Source organism: Suncus etruscus, chromosome 11, assembly GCF_024139225.1.
Source record: "Suncus etruscus isolate mSunEtr1 chromosome 11, mSunEtr1.pri.cur, whole genome shotgun sequence".
Lineage (NCBI taxonomy): Eukaryota > Metazoa > Chordata > Mammalia > Eulipotyphla > Soricidae > Suncus > Suncus etruscus.
This window is the reverse complement of record NC_064858.1, coordinates 108,612,483-108,636,883: the sequence shown is the minus strand read 5'-3', so window position 1 is coordinate 108,636,883 and position 24,401 is coordinate 108,612,483. Positions and strand designations below refer to the sequence as shown.

Sequence of the window (24,401 nt, the reverse complement as noted above, 5' to 3'; positions counted from 1 at the left end):
TGAGAGCCTGACTTTTTCCTTTCTTATCTGGATGCCCTTGATATCTTTTCCCTACATAATTGCTATAGCAAGTACTTCCAGTACTATTTTAAATAGGAGTGGCAAGAGGGCGCAGCCTTGTTTTGTGCCAGATTTTAGAGGAAAGGCTTTCAGTTTATCTCCATTGAGTATAATATTTGCCATTGGCTTGACTATATTGAGAAAATGGTAATCAAGGTAAATGGCTTTGTTATATTGAGAAAAAGTCCTTTCATTCATATCTTGTTTTTTTTTTCCTATCTTGTTTTTATCATGAATGGTTGTTGGACCTTATCAAATGCTTTTTGTGCATCTATTGATATGATCATGAAGTTTTTAATTTTCCTTTTGTTGATATGGTATATTGTTGATTGACTTGCATATTAAACCATCCTGCATCTCTGTAATAAATCCTACTTGGTCATGATGTATGACTTTCTTAATAACATGTTGGATCCTATTTGCTAGGAATTTGTTGAGGATCTGTGTTCATCAGGATTTTTTTTTTTTTTTGTAGCATCTCAGTCTGATTTTGCTATCAATCAGGGTGATGTCAGCTTTGTAAAAATTATTAGGGAGCGTCTGTTTCTTCAATTTCCGGGAAGAGCTTGAAAAGGATTGTAGATTTTTTTAATGTAAAATTATCATCTATGCTGCTGGTGGGAGATAAGAATATACACAGTGGTGCTCAGGGACTACTACTGGCTCCGTGCTCAGAGATGACCTACTTTCAGTGTGTCCTGGAAATCAAAACGTAGGGATGGAAAAGAGGTTTTCTGCATGCAAAAATGTGTTTTCAGCCCTCTGAGCACTTGGTAAATTGCTTTTGAGTTATCTTTGCTTTTAGTCTCTTTATATATTTAAAATACACCTATCTAGATATTGAGAACAAATCCAAATCCAACTCAAAGGTGGATATTTGATAAATTCCAATTACTCTGATATAAAAGAAAAGTATCAATATAGAGTCACTTTAAAATATGTCTCAATTCTCATAATATTTTGAAAGACTTTAAACTGCAATTATTTTAGTGTAATAAATGTGTTTCTAGAAATGATTAAAATATGTATTTAGTTCTCTGAGTATGCTACACTTGACTTTCAGTATTCATAAAACAGTATTTACACAATAATTGTGAATGTAGTAACATTTTATTACATAATGAAAAAAAAAGAAAGATTGTAGTGGGTTTGAAAGAATTCGCTAAGTGAATTCATCTGAGCCTGGGCTTTTGTTTGGGGGAAGACTTTTGATTACCATTGTCATTTCCTTAATCATTATAGGTCTGTTAAGATGGTGCCAGATTATCTTGACTAAACCTTGGGAGGTTACAAGAGTCCAAGAATTTATCCATTTCTCTAGGTTCTTGTTTTGTGGCAGTTTCTCAAAATAAGTTTCTGATTATCCTTTGAATTTTTGTAGTATCTGTAGTAATCTCCCCTTTTCATTTCTAATTTAAAGTTTTTTTCTCTCTCTCTCCCTGAGTTTTGCTAGTGGTTTATCGATCTAGTTTATTTTTTCAAAGAACTGACTCTTGCTTTCATTGTTTTTTTTAATTTCCAATTCATTTTCTGCTCTAAGCTTTATCATTTCCTTTCATCTGATTATTTTTGGTTCATTTTGTTGATCACTGTCTAATTTTATAAGCTGTGCCACTGAGTTATATTTATGTGGGTCCCTTTTTCTTTCTGATAAGTGTTTGTAAAAACATAAATTTTCCTCTACTTACAGCTTTTACTGTGTCCCACAAATTCTGATAATTCGTGTCTTCGTTCTCCTTCATTTCAGGGAACCTTTTGATTTCCTCTCTGACCCACTGGTTGTTGAGTAGTGAGTGGGTGGTTTAATTTTCAGGTGTTAGAAGTTTTTCCTGTGTCGTGTATAATTCACTTCTAATTTCAGTATATCATGATCTGAGAAGATAGTTTTGTACAATTTCTGTTGTCAGAAATGTGATTTATCCTGGAGAATGACCAGGTGCATTGGAGAAGAATGTGTTTCTAGTTTTCTGGGGATGAAAAGACATATATATATATATATATATATATATATATATATATATATATATATATATATATATATATATATATATATATATATATATATATATATATATATATATCTACTAAGCCACTCTTCATTTTCCCCTTCGGAGTCATATTTCTTAACTTTTAGTCTGGTTGATCCATTGAGGGGGTGACAGGGCAGTGTTGAAGTCTTCCACTATTATCGTGTTACTATTGATATCTTTCTTCAAATTACTCAGCAATTGCTTTAAATATTTTTCTGGTCCTTCAATGGTTGCGTATATGTTTAAGAGTGTGATTTCTTCCTGTTGTACATATCGCTTGATATTAAGAAATGTCCATCTCTGTTCTTTATAACCATTTTAAGTCTAAGGTTTCTGTCATCTGATATTGGTATGGCCACCCCAGTCTTTTTAATGGAGTTCTTTGCTTAATGATTCATTGTTCAATAACCTTTCACTTTGAGTCTATGTATGTTCTGACTATTCAGATATGTTTCTTGAAGGCAGCAATATTCTGGAATCAGCTTTTTGATCCATTTTGCCACTCTGTTTCTTAAGTGGTGCATTTAGTGCATTGATGTGGAGAGATAATTGTCATGTGACTTAGGTCATTTTGTGGGGGCTTGGTGCGCCTCTAGCAGTATTTTAAGGCTGGTTTTGAAAGTTGCCGAGATGTTCTTTATCTGTGAAGTTGTGTATCCTTCCTTCAAAACTGAATGTATGTCTAACTGGGTGAAGTATTCTAGGTGAAGCATTCATTTTGTTGAGTTCTGTCACTATATCCCACCACTGTCTTCAGACTTGGAAGGTTGCTTGTGACAAATCTGCTAAAAATATTAAGGACACCCGTTTATATAATTTCCTTTTTTGATTTTCTGCCTTCAGTATCCTATCCCTATCTGTGGTATTCATCATTGTAAACTAGGATGTGTCTTGGGGTGCTTTTCTTTAGGTATCTTTCGGCATGCAGGATTTGGTTGCATCCACACTTTAGCTCTGAGAGTTTCTCTGTAATGATGTCCTTGATTGTTGATTCTTCATGGGGATTTTCTTCCTAGGTCTCTGGGACGCCAATGATTCTTATGTTCTTTCTGTCAAGTTTATCCCAGACTTCTATATTTGTCTATTCACATTCTTCAAGGATTTTTTCCCATCATTTGTTTTAAGGCTCTTTTCTAACCTCTTCTGTTGTATGAAGTTATTATGCATCTTATCTTCCAGCTCACTGATTCTTTCCTCAGCTGTTGTTACTCAATTGGACAGACTTTCCAATGAGGTTTTCATTTTACCTACTAAGTTTTTCAGTCATGTTATTTAAGTTTGAAGTTTTCTCATTTCTGCTTTGATATACTATTGACTCTTACTTATGGTTCGTTTGGTTCATTTGATGGTTTCTTTGAACATTCTCCAGATTTCTTCTCTAAAGTCTTTATTAGAGAGGCTATATAGGTGGTTGGCACTTGTTGGGTCTGCAGAGGTACCATCATCATTCTCTATGTATGGTGGTGTTCTGCGTTGTTTCCCCATTATGTCCTTTTTGCAGGGTGATGTTTTCTACATGTTGTGTGGAGGCTCATTAACTAGAGGATGTGTGTGTAGCTGCCGAGTTGGGATGGGCGTATCTCACCATGCCTCAGGTCAGCCCTCCTGCCAGTTTTCTTCAGGACCACGAGGCAGTCCTGGTGCTTGCTGCCTCTGGGGACTGAGGGAACTTGCCACACTGCTGGTCACTCTTCCTGTTTCTGTTCAGGGCCATGGACTGGGTGCAGGTCATTTGCTGCCTCTGGCGGTTGGGGTTTGGGGGAACTCACTACACTGTTGGTTAGGCCTCTTGCTGGTTCCCTTCAGGGCCATGGCTGGACACAATCATTTGCTGCCTTTGGGGAGTTGCGGGAATTCACCATGCTATTGGTCAGTCAGTCCTCCTGCTGGTTCCCTTCAGTGCTGTGGGAGAGTGCCTGGCACTTGCTACCTCTGGGAGGCTGAGGGGGGTTGCCACGCCTAATCTCATAAATACATACTTAAAGAAGGTGCAAACTGAGAAAATAAAACTAACAGAAAAATCTTAAGTAGAATGCTGAGAGACTGGTTGATTTGGTTAGAAAACTATGTCTGAAGGGATGGAGAGATACAATGATGCATAGTCTTTGCATGAGGCTTACCTGGGTTCTATTCCCAGCATCCCTTATAGTCCTCCTAGCACTACCAGGAGTAATTTCTGAGTGCAGAGCTAGGAGTTAATAAGACCTGAGCACAGCATGATGCGCCCTAAAAACCAATAAATAAGAAGACTATCTCTAAAACTTGAGGACAACTTTTCTAAAATGCATAAACCTACTATTCATGTTTTAATTATTACCTTAAGAACTTTTACATAATATCTTGATATTCCAAAATTCCTAGAACTTCAGAATACTTATTTTCATTGAAAAGCTTTCAAAACAGATGAATTGACACAACTGGGCTAAATATACTGACTCTTAGAAAAATAAAACATATCAAATGACTTGCATCTTCATGTAAGAAATAGTAAGTTGGGCCCGGAGAGATAGCACAGCGGCGTTTGCCTTGCAAATGACTGATCCAGGACCAAAGGTGGTTGGTTCGAATCCCGGTGTCCCATATGGTCCCCCTGTGCCTGCCAGGAGCTATTTCTGAGCAGACAGCCAGGAGTAACCCCTGAGCAATGCCGGGTGTGACCCAAAAACCAAAAAAAAAAAAAAAATAGTAAGTTACTATTTAGTTTGCTAGTGGCAAAATTAACAGAATTCTATGAAGATCTCTTACGTGGTAAGTAATATGTATATTACAATCTTGGCTAAATTCAAACAGGATCATTTAACAGCTAAGTATAAGAATTTAAATTATAGCTATATAATGTACCTTTAGATTGTTCACTTGAAGCTGATAAGTTATTAGGCTGAGCTGGAAAAGGGTAGTGATGCTCTGGTTGATGGAGAGGATCAGAATCTTTGGGTCCAAATGCATCTGGGGTATGAGATGATGTGGAAAAAACATTATGGGAAAATTGATCCTGTGGAGTTAAAAGGCTGGCAGACCCAGATGATGACGTATCAGAAGCAATGACTTGAGTAGTATAAGAACTGCCGTTTTTAAAGAGTGGTTCTTTCAAAGAATTTCTACCAGTACCAAGACACCGAGACCTAGCAAGAGAAGAGAACAATTTCAATATTAAACAACAAAATGTAGGATTAGATTTATTTGAAATATATTTCTGTTACTCACAAATGTAAAGGAAAATGAGTGGTGGGTTTGGCTATAGAGAACTGTTTGCCTGTGACTATCTGTAGCAGTTGTCTGTAAATTTCTCTTTCTTCTTCTTGAACAGTCTACAAAAGAAAAAAAAACATTCAATGGGCAAGTGATTCTCAAAGAAATATTTAGACTGTAGATGTTCTGTAGAACACTAGCAGAGTTCTCAAAAACAATCAAGAATAACAAATTACTAAGGAGAATTTAGTAATTATAGAGAATATCGGAGGAGCTGAGTAAATAGTTTAGAAAATTATGGGACATGATTCTACTATATACAACTAGCAGAGAAGATATGACAGGAAACCAGAATAGTCAATCACTTTAAATCAACCAAGAGAGCTAAAAACTTTTGAAACCTCAAAATTAGGATTTCAACAAGCTCTTTACTACTGTTTTAAAAATTATAAATTCTAGACTACTCAGTTATTAGATCGAGATATCTTGATGTTTTCTACTCTATACACTACTTATTTAGAGTGTTATGTATTTTGCACAGCTGATTTTAACAGCAATATTTATTTCTCTTTAAATGTAAATGCCGGGCTGGAGAGAGAGCGCATGCCTTGCACGAAGCCTCCAGGATTGACTATGGTTCAAATCCCTGCATCCCTGTGCCTGCCAGGAGCAACTAACTTCTGAGCACAGAGCCAGAAGTAATCCCTGAGCACCACCGGAGATGTGACCAAAAAACAATCTAACAAAAATCTTGGGGCTGAAGTGGTGGTGCAGGGTATAAGGTGTCTGCCTTGCACGTGTTAGCTTAATGATGGACCGTGGTTTGATCCCCTGGCGTCCCATATGGTCCCCCAAACCAGGGGCGATTTCTGAACGCATAGCAAGGAATAACCTCTGAGCGTCACTGAGTGTGGCTCTCAACCCACCCAATGTAAATGCCAATACTGAATTTTATAAATACTATTTATAATATTTGGGGGGGGTCACATATAATGACCTGTAATGAACTATGCTCAGGGCTTATTCCTGTCACTGTGATCATGGATCACTCCTCATAGTACTTGGAGGAACATATGCAATACCAGGATCAAATCAGGTAAGTAGAATGCAAGGCAAGCACCTCAACTTCTTTTCTATTCTATTTCTCCAGCCCATAAATCATTAATTGATTTACCTACCTACCATATTCCAGACATTTGAAACAATGTACTAAGTAAAATTCTGGTCTTATGTAATATTACAGTTAAAGGAATGACAAAGAACAAGTCAAGTTGTATAAAGAAAACTAAAGATAAAGGAATAGAAAGTAATTCAGAGAAAACTGTAGGAATAAGTTAAGACTCTTCTAAAAAGGGGCCGGAGAGATAGTACAGAAGCGTTTGTTTTGCAAGCAGCCGACCCAGGACCTAAGGTGGTTGGTTCGAATCCCAGCGTCCCATATGGTTCCCTGTGCCTGCCAGGAGCTATTTCTGAGCAGACAGCCAGGAATAACCTCTGCGTACCACTGGATGTGGCCCAAAAACCAAAAACCAAAAAAAGGACTCTTCTTAAAAGTGCCTTTTCAAAAGAAATCTACGCAAAGGGATGAAGTCAGTCACAGAAATATATGAGTATTTGGGGCCCAAGTGATAGGACAGAGGGTAAAGGTGTTGGCCTTGCATGCAGTCAACCTGGGTTTGATATCCAGCATCCCATATGGTCCGGTCCCCTGTGCCCCATTAGGAGTGCAGAGCCAGGAGAAAGCCCTGATCATCATCAGATATGACAAAGAGAAATGAATGAGTATTCTAAGGTAGATGAGCAACAAACGTAAAGGCCTGGAAAGAGGAATGTGCTTTCTATGTTCAAGGTATTTCAGTGTCAGTGAGATCCAGAAAAATACTATGAGTTCACTGAGCAGAGAACCAGAGTAAAAAAGGACTTGTAAATACATACACAACTATTCTATACAGATCCCTTTAAACAATGAAGTGCATTCACTAAATATTATGCCTCAGTACTTATATACTAAAAAAACTATGTAGTTTAATAGAACTACCAATATTTACAAATGTCAATATTTTGTACCAGAACTAACAACATTGTGACATTTCCATAAATATGCCATTTTTATTCAGATACAAATATTTATTAAAGCAAAATGAATTGGAGCCAAAGAGAATATAAAAAATAAAATGCCTTGCACATGACTGACCCCTGGTTTGATCCCTAGCACATATTTATGGTCTCCTGAGCACTGTCTGGGATTCCCTCAAGAACCACCAGGTAGGGCCCATTAATTAAACAGAGCGAGTAAAAGAATTATTTATGAAAAGGTAAACAAACATTAAGAATTTTTCCTGAGTTATATTTTGCTACATATAACTTGCAATTACTTTGTAGTATACTACTCATCTAACAAGACACACCTTGAATTTAGGCAACTCCTTATGAGAAAGAGCTATACCTAAGTAACTGCGCAATTAGAAGTATAATTAGTTGCAAATGTAGGGGAAAATAAGACAAAAACTCCAAGTTCTATTTTTAACATGAACCTCCATTATCTTTATTCTTAGACATTCTTCACATTGTATTCAAGATGGCATTGTTTTTCTTTTCTGATTGTGAAGAAACAGGTTACACATCAGGCATTTCTGTGTCATCATAAAAATTACGAAAGAAAGGCACAAATTAGTATTAAACCTGTACTAATCTTGGGAGTTGGGCCAATGATGCTCAGGGGTTATTCCTGGCTCTGCTCTCAGGAATTATACTTCACGGTGGTCAGGGGATCATATGGGATACTGAGGATCAAACCCACATCAGGCTCATGCAAGGCAAATATCCTAGCAGCTAGCTATTGTACCTCAGCCCCACAAATGCTTTTGTAGACTCAAGATAGCTAGCTCAATGGGCTGGAGCATGGGCTTTATATAATATGCTGGGTCAACCCGAAGCATACTATGTATGAAATAAAAACCCCAAAATAAATAAATATAATGCGTCTCTACTAAAATCCACGTTTGTTATTATGAACATTTTAAGTAGATAATCTTAAGAATGAAATATCTTTTAGATCAAATATTAAGAGAATCTGGCCAACCAATTTCAGTTATTTATTGATACAGGAGCATAGAATTATCTGGCATTATCTTATGTAATTCTTTTGGAATCTTAAGATAGGTTATTTTTCTAAAAAATAAAATAGAGGGACTGGAGTGATAGCACAATGGGTAGGGCATTTGACTTGGACGTGGACAATCCGTGGTTTGACCTGGGCATCCCATATTGTTTCCCTGAACCTGCCAGGAGTAATTTCTGAGCACAAAGCCAGGAGTGGGTGGTTGGCCCTAAACCCAAACCAAAAGAATTAAGTAGAGGTATAATTAAGGTATAATACTTAAGGAATTAAGAAGGGGTATAATAACTTATAATAGTCATCATTTTGTCTGGTACTTTTAATGACTAGGATTTTTGTTTTGTTTGCTTTTGAGCCACATAAGGGACGATTCCTGGCTGCGCCCGGGAGTGTTCTCAGTGATATCTGAGGGCCAAATGAGCTAGGTATGTAGGCTAAATTTGTCAGGTTACAGACAAGCACCTTAATCCCTGTTACTATTTTTCTGGCCCATAACTGAGATTTTTTGATACCTCTCAGTGAAAATCTCCACTCCATGCATAGTTTACAGGGGCTATTCCTGGCACATTACGGTGGAGCTAGGACCTGAATCTGGATCCTCAATATTCAAAGCACACAATCTAGGTTTTAGGGCCACGTAGACCCTAAATGTCAAGAATTTGCTTTTCCACCACACTATTCCATAATAACCTAGTAATTTAAATCACCCAATCCACAATACAATGAGTGTGTTCAGTTTGTTGTATTCACAGGTGATAAAATGGAAGAGGTTAAGAAAATCAGAAAATCAGGGCCAGAGTGGCGGCACAAGCAGCAAGGCATTTGCCTTGCCCGTGAGCTAGCCTAAGATAGACCATTGGTTGAACCCTCCTACCCCCCCCCCCCCCCCCTCATCCCATATGGTCCCACAACCCAGGAGCGGCCCAAGACCCAAAAAAAAAAGGAGAGAAAAAAATCAGAAAAGCAATACTGTTTGGATATTAATGTCCATTCCCCCTTCTTATCTCTTTGTTGTTATTACTGCAATGTCTAAGGGTTATGCATTTGGTTTCACTACTCACAAACTCATCAGTCTTGCATATTTATTGTGTGCTGCAGGGTGTCAAAAAGACACTTGCATTAACAGTGCCATGGACAAAACTCAAGGCTTAGAGTTTTTATAAAACTCATGTAAGGCAGATAACTCTACTACTGAGCTATATCCTTTGGACCCTGTAAATTAATTCTAAACATCCTCTGTCCAACCAAACCAGATCTTTTAAAAGTTGTATTCTTTTGTTGTTTTGGTTTTTGGGGGGCCACACTGGCAGTGCTCAGGAGTTACTCCTGACTCTACATTTAGAAATCGTTTTTTGGCAAGCTCAGGAATCATATGGGATGCCGGGGGTCAAACCCGGTTTGGTGCATGAAAGATACATGCCCTATCTGCTTTATTATCATTCTAGCCCTCTTAAGTTTTTAACAATATATTATCACACCTTAGGAAGAAAAGTAAAGTTAGATAAACTAAATAAAATATTTGGGTTTGGGGTCGGAGAGATAGCACGGCGGCTGACCTGGATGGACCCCAGTTTGAATCCTGGCATCCCATATAATCCCCTGAACCTGCCAGGAGTGACTTCTGAGCAAAGAGCCAGGAGTAACCCGAGTGTCACTGGGTGTGACCCCAAAATCAAAAAAAAAAAAAAAGAAAATTTGGGTTTGGGCCCAGAGAGATAGCACAGCGGCGTTTTGCCTTGCAAGCAGCCGATCCAGGACCTAAGGTGATTGGTTCTTAATCCCGGTATCCCATATGGTCCCCCATGCCTGCCAGGAGCTATTTCTAAGCTGACAGCCCGGAGTAACCCTGAGCACCGCCGGGTGTGACCCAAAAACCAAAAAAAAAAAAAAAAAGAATATTTGGGTTTGAGGGAAGTGGACACCTATTGGTTGGCACAAGTGGTATGCTTGGTCAACTTTTTTTTTTTTTTTTGAAGGGAGACCCGGGTAGGGAAGGGAAGAAAAGGAAGGCAAGAAGAAAGGATGTGGCCCAGGATCCACGAGTCCCAGGAGTGAGCCTGGCTAGCAAGAGTTGGCAGATGGGCTGGGAGCTGGTGGGGTGGGGGGGAGGAGGAGGGAGAGAGGAGGAAGGGGGGCTTGGTCAACTTTGTAACTTTATAATTCACTATGATTCAACAACAACAAAAACAAAAACAAAAACCCTGGAAAATTACCAACAAAAAAAGAGCCCAATGCCAGCAGGAGAAAATAGTAAAATATTGAGCAGAAATAAATGAATTGGAATTAAAAAAAAAAGTACAAGACTAATGAAACCAATAGCTTGTTTCTTAAAAAAACAATTGATAAATCACTAGCAAGATTCACAAAGAGGCAACTCCCCAAAGTCCAATTAGAAATTAAAGGGGGAGGCACAACAGATACTACAGAATTATAAAATATAGATATTAATTGAAAATCTATATGACATGAAACTAAAGAACCTAAAAGAAATAGGATAAATTCTTAGACTCCTATAACTTCCCAACACCTCAACAAACCTATCAAAATCAAAGAAATCGAGGGGGCTGGAGGACAGACTAAAGTTCGAACCCCCCGGCATCCCATATATAGCCCCAAGCCAGGAGTGATTTCTGAGCACATAGCCAGGAGTAACCCCTGAGCAACAACGGGTGTACCCCAAAAACAAAAATAAGAACAAAGAAATCGAAATAGTAATCAAAACTCCTTTCCCAAAACAAAAACTCAGGTCCAGGATGGATTCCATTAGTGAGTTGAAAGAGGTTCTTTCAAACCTTATTGTCAATTCTTTTCAGGCTCTTTCAGGAAATCAAAGGAACAGGAAAACTACTGAACAGTTTCTGTGAAAAAAACATTACCTTGATATAAAAAACAGAATGAGACACTACACACAAAAATGGAGAATTACCAAAAGATATCCCTAATAAACATAGACACAAAGGTCCTCAAATAATATACTACACTAAATCAAATTCAACAACTCATCAAATTTATCACATTCCTTGACAACTGCAGGATTCATCCCAGGAACACAAACAAAGGATGATTTAACAAATGTAAAATCAATCACCATAATACACCAGTATTACTGAAAAAAATATGAAACAACATTTGCATACCGATTGATAAGATAATACATTTAACAATATCCAGCATCCACTCATGATAAAAACTTCCAATAGAATAGGAATTGAAGGAATTTTCCCTCAGCCTGATCACAATCAGTTACCACAAGCCCACAGCAAACAATGGGAAAAAAACTAAAAGCCTAAGATCTGGCAACAAGACATGGCTCTTCACTCTCACCACTTCTATCAATATAGTATTAGTCATAGGTATAAGGCAAGAAAAAGATAGAAGGACATCCAGACAGGAAAGAAAGTAGCTAATCTCTAACTATTTTACAATAACATTTAACTATATTTAGAAAACCCTAAAGAGGGGCCGGAGAGATGGCATGGAGGTAAGGCACAGGGGACCATATGGACACCAGGATTCGAACCAAACCACCCTTTGATTCTGGATCTGCTGTTTGCAAAGGCAAATGGCTGCTGTGCTATCTCTCCGGGGCCTTATTTTTATTATTATTATTATTATTATTTTTATTATTATTTTTTGGTTTTTGGGTCCACACCCCGGTAAACGCTACAGGGGTTACTTCCTGGCTATGTCTCAGAAGTTGCTCCTGGCTTGGGGGACGGACCATATCGGGATGCTGGGGGATCGGAACCCGTGGTCCGTCCAACGGCTAGCGCAGGCAAGGCAGCACCTTACCTGCTAGCGCCACCAGCCAGGCCCTTATTTTTTATTTATATTAATAAAAAAAATGACTTCTAGTCATGAGGGCAGGTATTTTATAGTATCAAAACACGGTTAACCATTTTTGCACATATAAGAGTTGAAGAGTCCAGATAAAAAAGGTAGTTTATATGTAAAGAGAAGCAATAACATATTGAAAGATTAATTAAGCAGTATGGCCCCCAAGTCCAAATCCCCACCAAAAATTAACAAGTCCTGAAAAAATACTTCTTTCATTTTTTTTAGACAAATGAATGTCACTCAAACAAGTATGAACAGGTCTTCTAACTCAGGGGAAAACTATGTTCTCTCTTGGGCAAATATCTCATTCTCTCTACTCTTATCTAAGTAAAATTTCTTTTCTTTACCTTTTGTTGCTTTTGACCACCAACACTTAGAGGTGCTCAGGGCTACCACTAGCGTCTGCACTTCTGGTGGGCTGGGGAAATCAAATGAACAAATTGTAATCTGAATATAGGTCAGCCTCATGCAAGGTCAATGGTCTACTTACTTTAGAGAGCTCTGGCTCTCTAAGCAAATTTCTTTAAATAAAAACCTGATTTCATTAAAAAAGAAAAAATAAGCATAGAAAGGAGTAAGTAAACAGAATGTTTAGTAAAACACCTAAAAAGAAGAAAATAAAATGACTGAAATATATAAAACCTAGATCTTGGGTGAGTTTTTTGTTACAGGTTTTCCTTACCCTCTTCTGCTGTACTAATTATGTCGCCTCTGAGTTTTTCTTGGGGCTCAAAGGCTTCTACGACATGAACCACTCCATGATGGACTTGGAACTCGGCTTAATAGGAAAAGATTTTTTTCATACGCAGACACATTGGCAATGATTGTTTGACTTCCCAGCAAAGGTGTTTGACAATCCACTAAAATAAAAGTTTGTGAGAAAAATCACAATAAATAAAGACATTCTAACCTACTACTATTCACTTTTTAAGGACTAACGAAACATAAATTAACAATTAGAAATGATAGAGGTACCATTTGAGGAAAATATATAAAAACAATGTAAGTTACATTATGCCAAGTCCCATCATTTACAAGTTATGTAATCTTGCCAGACTATATAATGAAACAACTAAAATTTTATTTCTTAACCTGGCAATCTATTAAGTTTCTTTGGCTTAGAAACAAGCTGTGTGATGGGATGAGAGAGATAATACAGCAAGTAGAGTGCCTGCCTTTCATGAGGTGACCGTGTATTTGATCCCTAGACTTCCTAAGTCATCTGGAGTATCATCAGGAGTGATCCCTGAGCAGATCAAAAGTAAGCTCTAAGTACCATTGAATATGATCCAAACAATCAAAGCGTAACAAATAAATCACTGCATGTGATCCAAAAAACCAAAACAAACAAATAGCAAAACAAATAAATTAAAAGTAGCTATGTGGTATGATAGAAAGCAAGCAGACCATCTAGGATCTACATATGTTAACACAAACACGAATTTTCTAGTTACTGCAAGCAGCCCCCTCCCCCCTCCAAAACCACTGGAGGAAATCATTTTAAGACTAAAGAAGCAAAATGAATAAAATGGAAGATGCTCAATTAAGTTTAGAAATAAATTTTTTTAATTTGGGGAGGGGGGTTTGGGTCACACTCTGTAGCACTCAGGGCTTACTCCTGGCTCTAAGCTCAGAAACTGCTCCTGGCAGGGCTCGGGGGACCATATGGGATACCGGGATTCGAACCACCATCCTTCTGCCATGCTATCTCTCTGGCCCCCACGGTTTAGAAATAAATTTTAAATTTTTCCAAAAGAGCAAAAGAGGTGGGACTGGAAGCGATAGTATAGCAGGCAGGACTCTTGCATTGAACATGGCTGGCCCAGGGTTTGATCAGACCATATGATTACTGAGTCCCAACACCAGAAGTGATCCTGGAGCAGAGCCAGAACATAAGCCATGAGCTCAGTTGGGTTTGGCCTACAGGCAAAAAAATAAAAAATAAATTAAAAAAGGACCAACAAAGGCTCCCATTTTTCAGTAAAAGCAGCTGAGAAAATAGGCTTAAAAATTTTAAGTTTTTCAACACTGAAACATGAGACCTAAACTATAACCACAAAACAATAAACAATGGAATGTGCCTAGCAAGGTAGCAGATATGAAAAGGGGAAGCACTGGAACACTGAAGGAGCAAAACTAACACTGGTATTGAAATAGTGTATGCCTAAAACTCAACTATACATAACTCAGTAAATCATGCTTTTTTAAATGAAACTCTTTTCCAAGCTTTGTATTAGGTAGCATCACTCTCTTCCTGGACTATTCACTATTCACATCCTGAGAAAGAATTCCCTTTTGTTTCATTGTAATATTTATGTGCCTGTCTCTGAGGAAAATTGGCAGTATAAACAATTATAGTCCTAATCCAGTCTTAGCTCTTAGGCTCAGGTAATAATTTAAAGTTTTTTTTTTTTATGTGCTCATTTTCATCTATATTTACAGCAAGTTTGAAGTACTGCTGCTAGCGTAATGACAATTCTTTGCTGAGGTCACTGAATAGAGATAGTTCATGAAGCTGAACTCATACAATTAATCTCGATCTAAATGTAATAGAAAAGCCTCTCTCCAATTAACATTTTGATCAATGCATCTGTATACATACATAGCTATTCTTTTTATGAAAAGATTATACTATTTTGTTTTTTTAAACACTTATGGGGTAATTTTGCACTTCAATAAATTCACATTATACTTTTAAATGAAAAAAAAAAACCTAAAGAAAAAAATATACATTGTTCTCTAAACTCTTTAAACTTAGAGTTTCTACATGAGTTAAGAGTGGGGAAAGGAAGCAAGACTTTATAATTTTTAAGAATAAGTTTATTTTCATATGATGGGCAGATGTAAAATGGCAAGAGTACGTTGATAAAGATATAATAGAATTGGGAGCTGGAGTCATAGTGAAGCATGACTCAGACTTTTGCCTTCTAAGTGGTCAAACCCGAACATCCCAATTGGGTCCCTCAGAGCCCACCAGGAATGATTACTGAGTGCAGAGCCAGGAGTAAACCCGAGGACCTCCAGGGTGAGGCCCCAAAACAAAAACAACCAAAGATATCATAAAAATGTCTATTTGTATATTTTTCTAAAAGCAAAACTTTTTAGATTGCAAAGATTACTCTTAAAGTAACACTGTGGGAGCTGAAGAGAGCGTTACAGCAGGTAAGGGTGCTTATCTTGTACATGCTGATCTGGTTTATATCCCTGGGTACTCTGTAAGGTCCCCCCTAAGCACTGCCAGAAGTGACCTGAGTGCAGAAGCTAGCTCTGAGCACAGCTGAGTGTACATCAGACCCAAAGATAAAGTAATGCTGAGGGAGCCGGAGTGGTGGCACAAGAGGTAAGGCAGACGTCTGCCTGGCCCGAGCTAGCCTAGGGAAGGACGGTGATTAGATTCCCGAAGTGTTCCATATGGTCCCACCCAAGCCAGGACGATTTCTGAGCGCAGAGCCAGGAGTAATCCCTGAGCATCACCAGGTGTGGCCCAAAAGACAAAAAACAAAAAAAAGTAACGCTGAGGCATCTTGCAATGCCAAAAAACAAGGTCCTACTAACAGTTAAGGGTCTTAGAAGTGTTCGGCGAAACTATCCCTGTGATCCCTAGAACCACCAACAACCTAAATTAAAACACACACCTTTCCAACAACTAGTATGGTTGAAACCAGGCACTAAGCCTGAGACAAAAAAAGCACTGTCTGAAGTTGTAAAAATTATGAGCATTAGAAGAGTAATAATTGGGGGCTGAAGAGTTAGTACAGGGAGAGTTAAGATGGCATACCTTTCTTCTAAGTAGAGCACCTCACCATTTGTTTGATCCAACACAATGTGGTTCCCTTGACTATCAGATGAAACCCTGAAATCCTCACCACAGAGTGCCTGGGTAATCTCCAGCAATTGTAAAGCTGAAGTGGCAGTTTGAGGGACAGGCTTCTACATTGAATCACTGATTCAGCATATTCAGCATGTGGGGGAATCCTGCTTTGGGAGACCCCCAGACTTCGTAAATACAATTCGACATCCATTTCCCCATACAGAAATAAAAACGATTATTCTGACTCAAAACACAATGAATTTGGAGACAGAGAGATAGCCCTGCAGGTAGGGCATATGCCTTGCACATGCCAAGCCTGGATTTGATCCCCAGCAATCCCTTTGCCTGCCAGCAGTAGCCAGGAGTAACCGGAGTGCCACTAGATGTGTCCAAGCTCCAGCTAACAAGGGGAAAGGAAAAAAAAAAAAAAAAACCCTCTCACAGCCAAATGCCAAGTTAATACATGAAAAAGAAATAATAAAGTTAAAAAAATTTATTTTATTTATTTTATTTCATTTTATTTTACTTCATTACTAATAAAATTGCTATCAGGTGAAGATAGCGTATCAACTTATGTATTAGAAACCATTAAGTTGAAATAAGATTGGTCACCTCATCTAATAACCAAAATAATGTCATTTAGCTTTACATTCCTCTGAGAGAGAGAGAGAGAGAGAGAGAGAGAGAGAGAGAGAGAGATGTAACTGTAGAAATTAAGAACTAATCCAAAGGTTAATCACCATCACTAATGATAGATGTGATCACTGTAGGTTTTCCTAATGTGATATAACACACATTAGATTTTATTCAAGTTTAAAACCTAACATACAAAATAATAACATAATTAAGGATTCTGTTAAAACCAAAAGGCAGAACATTAAGAAGAGAAAATTATATCATTAAAATAAAAGGGGACCAGCACAGAACATCACTGCCATGTAAGCACAATGTCCCAGCTCCACAGATTCACAACTCATCTCAGAAGTGCAGAGCCAAGCCACTAGATCTCATGGGGGCACTTCAGTCATTCAGCTGACTGCGATGCCCTGACGAGGGGAGCAGGGCCGAGGTCCCTGTCCTATGAAGGCCCAGCGAACATATGAACAGCCAACTTCACTGCTGCAACAACTAATCTTCTGAAAAGACACACAAATCCAAGAAAACCCTAGGTACATTCGATTTTAAGCTGAAAACTCTGGGTCTTCTTTGAGTGGGGTTGGGCCGAGCTCCCATATGCCATACTGCCTAAAGTTCCAGCAGACATACCTACACCCCACAGCTACCAACACGTAAGCTCACTGGCCCAGTTCTACAGATTCCAGAGCTCTCAAAGTACAAGGCCACATAGATTGGAGGCCACAATACCTCCAAATTACTCAATAACGGACAACCCAGTAGCTTGCCTTGAGTGCAGTTGACCTAGGTTTGATATGTAGAACCCCACATGGTTCCCAAAACACTTCCAGGAGGGGTCCCTGAGTGCAGCGCCCAGAGCAAATCCTGAGCACAGCCACATGTGACCCCAATGTCAAAAACAAGAATAGTAAAATTTTAAGAGGTCTGTAACTGGAGCTAAAGAGTTTTATCTATAGAAATTCATTTACATGGGGTAAGGGTCCTTTGAGACTCTTGTGCAGAGGTAACAGACTCTCTCTGGTGGTTGGTATGGGTAAATGATGTATACATTAAAAAACAACTGAAAGTATAGCTAAATCCTGGTGTACTACAATGTAGTTCTTTTCTCAAAAGGATTGGGACTATTGGAGCTGTAGCAAATAGCACAGAGGGTAGGCCTAGCAGGTGGCCAACCCAGTTCTATACCCTGCCATCCCATATGGTCCCCAGAGCACCACCAGGAATGACCTGAATGTAGAGGCCAGGAATAACCCCTGAAGTACTGCGGATGTGGCCTAAAAAACAAAAATGGTAGGGGGGACTGTCATAAATTAACACAGAAATATGTAATAGATCAGGGCCGTAGAGATACCATAAAGGGTAAGGCTTTTGCTTTGCATGCAGAAGGTTTGGTGGTTTGAATCCCAGCATCCCATATGGTCCCGAGGTGCTATCGGGAGTGATTTCTGAGCACAGAGCCAGGAGTAACCTGATGCTGCCGGGTGTGACCCAAAAACAAAAACCAAACAAAACAAAAAAGAAATATGAATAGATCTAGATACAAGCCCAAATTTAATAATGACTTGAACTACATTTCACAAAGTAGAAATTTCTAAATTTCTAGACTTACTTTATATAAATTAGTCTAATTATAGAAATCTAGTCTATTTATAGAAACTAAAAATTTCTATAAATAATTTAGTAAATTTTTTTTACTGAATTTGAAGACCAAACTAGAAATCAGATCATGAAAAAATATGAATAATTAATGAAGCTGATCTGAGAAACTGTCTACAGTGCATAAAAAAATACCTAGAAGGATCTGTACCAAGATATTACAGAACTGTGATACTACTTCAGTGTTACTTTCAAAAATAACAGTGTAACATAAAGTGAAAAGCAACTGGGCTATATATAACGTACTTTTAAGTATAGAATAATATATGTCATAGTTATAGGTACCGTATGTTATACTGGAGAATAAAGAGAAAAAGCACAAGGAAAAAGTTTGAAAGGAAACACACCAAAGAAAAGGCTCTAAGTTTGTGGGTAGTAATCAGTTTTATTATCATGGCTTCATTTTTATAATGAGGATTCTTGTAGTATTTTGTAAATCACTTGCAGGCTGAGAGGAGAGTAGGAGGATTAAAGGTACTTTCAAATCCCCAGTACTGAGACCTTGATTCCCCCAAAGAACACTGCCAAGAAGTGATCCTTGAACACAGAGCCAGGTATAAGCCCCGAGGACTGACTGCCAAGAGTGTTTCAAACCCCACAGTCCCACCAAAAACAGACAGAAAAAAAATTAAGCAGAAAGATGACTCTCTTAGGGGGCCTGGAGAGATAGCACAGCGGCGTTTGCCTTGCAAGCAGCCGATCCAGGGACCTAAGGTGGTTGGTTCGAATCCCGAATGTCCCCATATGGTCCCCCGTGCCTGCCAGGAGCTATTTCTAAGCAGACAGCCAGGAGTAACCCCTGAGCAACACCGATGTGGCCCCAAAAAACAAAACAAACAAAAAAGAAAGATGACTCTTGGGAATACTGAAAAATATTACCTTGTCAGTATAGCCCATGTCTTGATAAAAGCCGCCCTGCAGTTTCAATGACCGGAAAGGAAATTAAGGAGATTAAAGACTAAGCAGAAAATTGAGAAAAAGAAATCTAGTATGTGGGGCCCGGAGAGATAACACAGTGGCGTGTTGCCTTGCAAGCAGCCGATCCAGGACCTAAGATGGTTGGTTCGAATCCCGGTGTCCCATATGGTCGCCCCATCCGTGCCTGCCAAGAGCTATTTCTGAACAGAACAGCCAGGAGTAACCCTGAGCACTGCCGGTGTGGCCCAAAAACCAAAAATAATAAAGAAAAAATTAAAAAAAATAATAATCAAAGTTGAATCTTATTTATTTAGATTATTGGGGGCCTAGGCTTAAAGGTAATCAGAGGCTGGTTCCACAGCTCAGTGCTTCAAGGGTCACTTCTGGTGGTATTTGGGGACCACTAGTGTAAAACTACTAGGCCTCCCATTCAAAGAATGCACTCTAGCCTTCAAATCATCTCACGGTTCCAGTAATTTTTAAATTCATAAACAGTATTTTAGAAAGTAAGTATTTAATATTATTATTTTATCAGTGCAGGTGAGGCTTATGAAGTTGGTCTCTGTACACTAACTTTTTCTGTTGTTCGTTTGTGTTTGGACTACACCCAGTGACGCTCAGAGGATTGCTTCTGGCTTGGGGGACCATAGGGATGCCGGGGAATCAAAGCTGCAATCCGTCCTAGGAACTCAGGCAAAGCAGATGCCTTACAGTTTGCGCCACTGTTCCGGCCCCCTATAGGCTAACTTAATGACAGTTCTTTATGACTATCTCCTAAGAAATAGCTTAGGAGTATTGACTTAGGCCAAGTATTTCAGAGATGCTTTGGTTTAAGTCAGATCTCTTCTCATGTTAAGTCTGCAAAATGTGCTACTTTTTTGCTACTAAAGCTACAGAAAAGGAGTAAGTCACCTTAAGATTCTTAATGGCCCAAAAGAAAAAAATAAAAAAGATTCTTACAACCACAATGATGCAGAAGGGGGTCCCATAATTCCCCTTAAGAATGCTCACCTCTCTAATATTCGTCTGTCACCAAAGTTCAAATATTTTGTCTGCATTTTAGAATTTAGCATTAAAATATGATCTACTCTTTTAAAATGCCAATATAAACTATTTTATAATCACTTTTCTTATATTTGAGAAAGGACTTATTTGTAAACTCAGCAGCCAAAATACTTACCCAGAGGTCTTTCGGGTTTCAAGGTAAAGACTTCGACTGTTTCTTGATTTCTGTAAAGTTGACCCTGATGTTGGAGTGGAATTTCTCCACTGGCCGTTCACAACTCTTAGCAAAGTTCCTTAAGTCCTCTGAGCCAAGAAAACTGTCTGAGGAAGGGTTGTCTAAAAGAATAAAACTTTCAGTTAGTTAAAATACGTACAACTGGGTCTCCATAGGACCAAAACCATGTCTTACATTGTATTCCAAAGTAAGGCGGCATATCACCATGTCTCTCATGGAAGATAGATCCCAGTCTCAACTGCCAGTAAAGTCTGCAGTAAGGAAACTTTTCTACAAACTATAATTGATTCAGCCATACTAACCTGAAAATTGATGAAGAAGCTGAATCCTGCCACAGCCATGTGCCTTATCTGCATCAATGTGACTCCGTGGTGTCCACCAAAAGTCAACATTTTTACCCCAACTATATCTTGCAAAGCACTCCCAGGCCTGGGCCTGAAAGAAGGTAGGCCAGACCAGTAAGAAAGCAGGTGGAGGGCCAAGGAGAATTGTAATTTCAAATGAACATTTATTGCTTAATAAGCAGATGGTTGTCACTTTGTTTTTTAGCTACTTCATTACATCTCAGAGGCTCTAAGAGTGGAGATAACCTAATAGCTGCTTACCTGGAGGGCTAATGGCAGGGATGATCCATCTTATGTATCTGATTTTGGTACAACCTTCCATCATTTAATAGCATAATGATCAGACAAGCCAATAGTTTCCAGGTTTGCTACTGCTATCAGACTGTGTTTTTTAAATTTTATTATTTGATTTTTATCACTTGTCATTTCCAAATGGTAGCAACAGAAACCTCCTAAGTTTGAACTAAAAATAAAAAATGTGTGTGTCCACTTCTCCTTATTATCACAGGATTAGACCATTAAAAAGTGAAAATATGTGAGGTTATGAAATGGAGTTGCCAAATGGAAAATCCACCAATAATTCTATTTTTGTTAAATAACTCACTGTCCAATGCTGACATCAGTTTGAAGGCACACTTTCAAATACAGAAATATGCACATTATGTAATTATGCACATTAAATATTTAATGCAAATATTGGCACCTTATCCAAAAAAGTAAAATATAAAAAATATAAAAGTAGAATATAAGTTCTATATGTAAATATATACATATATTTTAAGTTGGTCAAGTTATCAAGATTTAAGGTAAAAAAAATAGAAAAAAGATCAGCAGTCAAAGATGGTATTAGCACTGGTAACTCATCCGTAAATGAGCCTAATCTACTAACAAAATTTACAATCAAAATAAAGTATGACCTTTCTCTGGGCATTATCTATGCCAAACATCTAATTGTATTTATTTGCGTTATTTTAAAGATAAAGATATAAGGATGATGAAAATTATTCTCATCCATCAAAATACCAAAAAATTGTTTTCTTTGAATCCAAAGTAGTAATAGTAATAATCTTGACTCACACTTTGGCTAACCTTTGATTAGGAAGCAATCTAATTAGAAATGTACGGGCCGGGCGGTTGGCGCTAAAGGTAAGGGTGCCTGCCTTGCCTGCGCTAGCCTTGGACGGACCGCGTTTGATCCCCCGGTGTCCCATATGGTCCCCCCAAGCCAGGTAGCAACTTGAGTGCATAGCCAGGAGTAACCCCTGAGCGTTACTGGGTGTGGCCCAAAAAACCAAAAAAAAAAAAAAAAAAAAAAAAAAAAAAGAAATGTATGAGACAAAAATCTTCAAAAATGTAAATTACCCTGATATATCTGAGCCAAGGGAAGTCAGATTAGCCTCTTAAATAGCATCTGAGTATCTTCAGCTAACTTATTTTTAAGTGTATCTATTTTTTTGTGATGCTGGGGAACCATACAGGATAATAGGGATTGAACTTGGATGAAACGTGCCAGTTGAACAACCTATCCACTGTTCTGTCTTTCCAGCTCTGTCGCTACGACTTTTAAATGGAGGGGTAAAAGCAGGCATCACAACAAAATCAGGTGGTTCCAGACCCAATGAAATGGCTGAATGATGTAATCGAGTAAGCTGGAAGGAATAAAACAGAAAATCGCAGATTTTTTCTTTTCTTTCCTTTTACTTTTTTGGGCCACATTCTGTGATGCTCAGGGGTTTGCGATGCTTCTGGCTTTGCGCTCAAAATGGCTCCTGGCTTGGGGAACCATATGGGATGCCAGGGGATCGAACCGCAGTCTGTCCCTAGGTTAGCACGTGCAAGCCAGACGCTTTGCTGCTCGCTCTACTTGCTCAGGCCCCTTGCAGAAACATTTTAATCTGGAGATGTGAGGCATACCCAACAGTGTGTTAGGGCTTTACTTCTGGCTGTGCTCAGGGGTCATTCCAGGACTCAGGGTACCAAATGGGGGTCGAGGGAGTGAACCTAGACTGGCAGTGTGCAAGGCAAGCACTCTACCCACTGTACTATCACTTCAGCCCCCAACAGATAGTTTTAAAACCAGTATTTAACATAGTACTCGGTCATCACTAATAAATCCATGTTCTATAGGTTACAAATGTGCACTGTTCATATTTGTGTGCACGTGGACATACAAACACATATAAACCTCAGTAATGAATATATAAAATATATATTATGTGTGTGTGTTTTGGGTGTGTGTGTGTTTTGGGGGGTCACACCTGGTGGTGCTCAGGGGTTTCTCCTGGCTCTGTGCTCAGAAATTGCTCCCTGGCAGGCTTGGAGGACCATATGGAATACCGGGATTCAAACCACCATCAGCGTGCAAGGCAAATGCCCTAACACTGTGCTATCTCTCTGGCTAGGAGTGATTTCTGAGTGCAGCCAGGAGTAAACCCCTGAGCACTATTGGCTGTGACCACCATCACCACCCCCCAAAAAAGTAATCACCAATTGCTTGTTAAGATTTACTAATTTAAAAGAATTTTTTACTGAAACCATTGTGATTTACAAAGTTCTTCATAGTTGGGTTTCAGACATACAATATTCAAGAGCAATCCCACCAGGGTGTTGACCTCCCCCCCACCAATATTCCCAGATGCATCCCATGCCACCACCTGCTGCCCAAGATTTACTCTTTTTTTTGTTTGTTTTTGGGCCACAATCTGCGGGCGCTCAGGAGTTACTCCTGGCTTGAGCTCGGAAATCATTCCTGACAGGCTTGGGGGACCATAAGGGATGCCAGAGATTGAACCTGGGTCCGTCCTGGGTCAGCCACGTGCAAGGCAAATGCCCTACATCTGTGCTATCTTCTCTCCAGCCCCAAGATTTACTAATTTTTTTAATTAAATAATTTTATTTTGACCAAAGTGGATTAACAAATCTTTCACAGTAATATTTTAGGTACATAGTGACATTGAATCAGGGGCCTTCCCTACACCAGTGTTGTCCTCCATCCACCCCTGTTCCAGCATGTATCCCATATCCCCTCCTCCTCTGACCCCCCCGGGCTGCTAGTATAAATGGTCCCCTCTGTGTCTAGCCAGTTGTAGACTGGGTTTCGATTCTGTTGTCATTGACTTTGGGATCTGGTGTTTAAGTCTGATCATTTTTTATTTCTACTCAATGTTTCATAACAACTGTTTGGTCTTAGTGCCCTCCATTATTTCCCCCCTCAATTTGTGAGGGCAGAACAAGATAGTTCAAGTTCTGTGGTTCTGTTTGGAGGAAAAGAAAAAGGAAAGAAAAATAAGGGGGGGGGGCAAAAATCAAACAAGCAAAAAATGGGAGGAGTCCTTCTAGAAGCTATAAATATCAATTTAAAAGAAAGGGTTTGGGGCCAGAGAGATGGCATGGAGTGTAGGGTGTTTGCCTTTCATGCAGAAAAATGATGGTTCTAATCCCGGCATCCCATATGGTCCCCTGAGCCTGCCAGGAGCAATTTCTGAGCATAGAGCCAGGAGTAACCCAAAAACCTAAAAAAAAAGAGAGAGAAGGGAAAAGTCCAGAAAAACACACACAAAAA

The 24,401-nt window shown here is 38.9% G+C and overlaps 1 protein-coding gene across 1 annotated transcript in view; it reads right to left on the bottom strand.

The window, feature by feature from the left end:
* SENP1 (SUMO specific peptidase 1) overlaps positions 1 to 24,401 on the bottom strand; it is a 70,255-nt gene that overhangs the window by 37,184 nt on the left and 8,670 nt on the right. Inside the window, 6 exon segments of the mRNA XM_049783050.1 lie at positions 4,932 to 5,212; positions 5,295 to 5,393; positions 12,932 to 13,008; positions 13,010 to 13,094; positions 20,436 to 20,536; positions 20,538 to 20,596. Of these exon segments, the coding sequence (XP_049639007.1) occupies positions 4,932 to 5,212; positions 5,295 to 5,393; positions 12,932 to 13,008; positions 13,010 to 13,094; positions 20,436 to 20,536; positions 20,538 to 20,596 (702 nt within the window).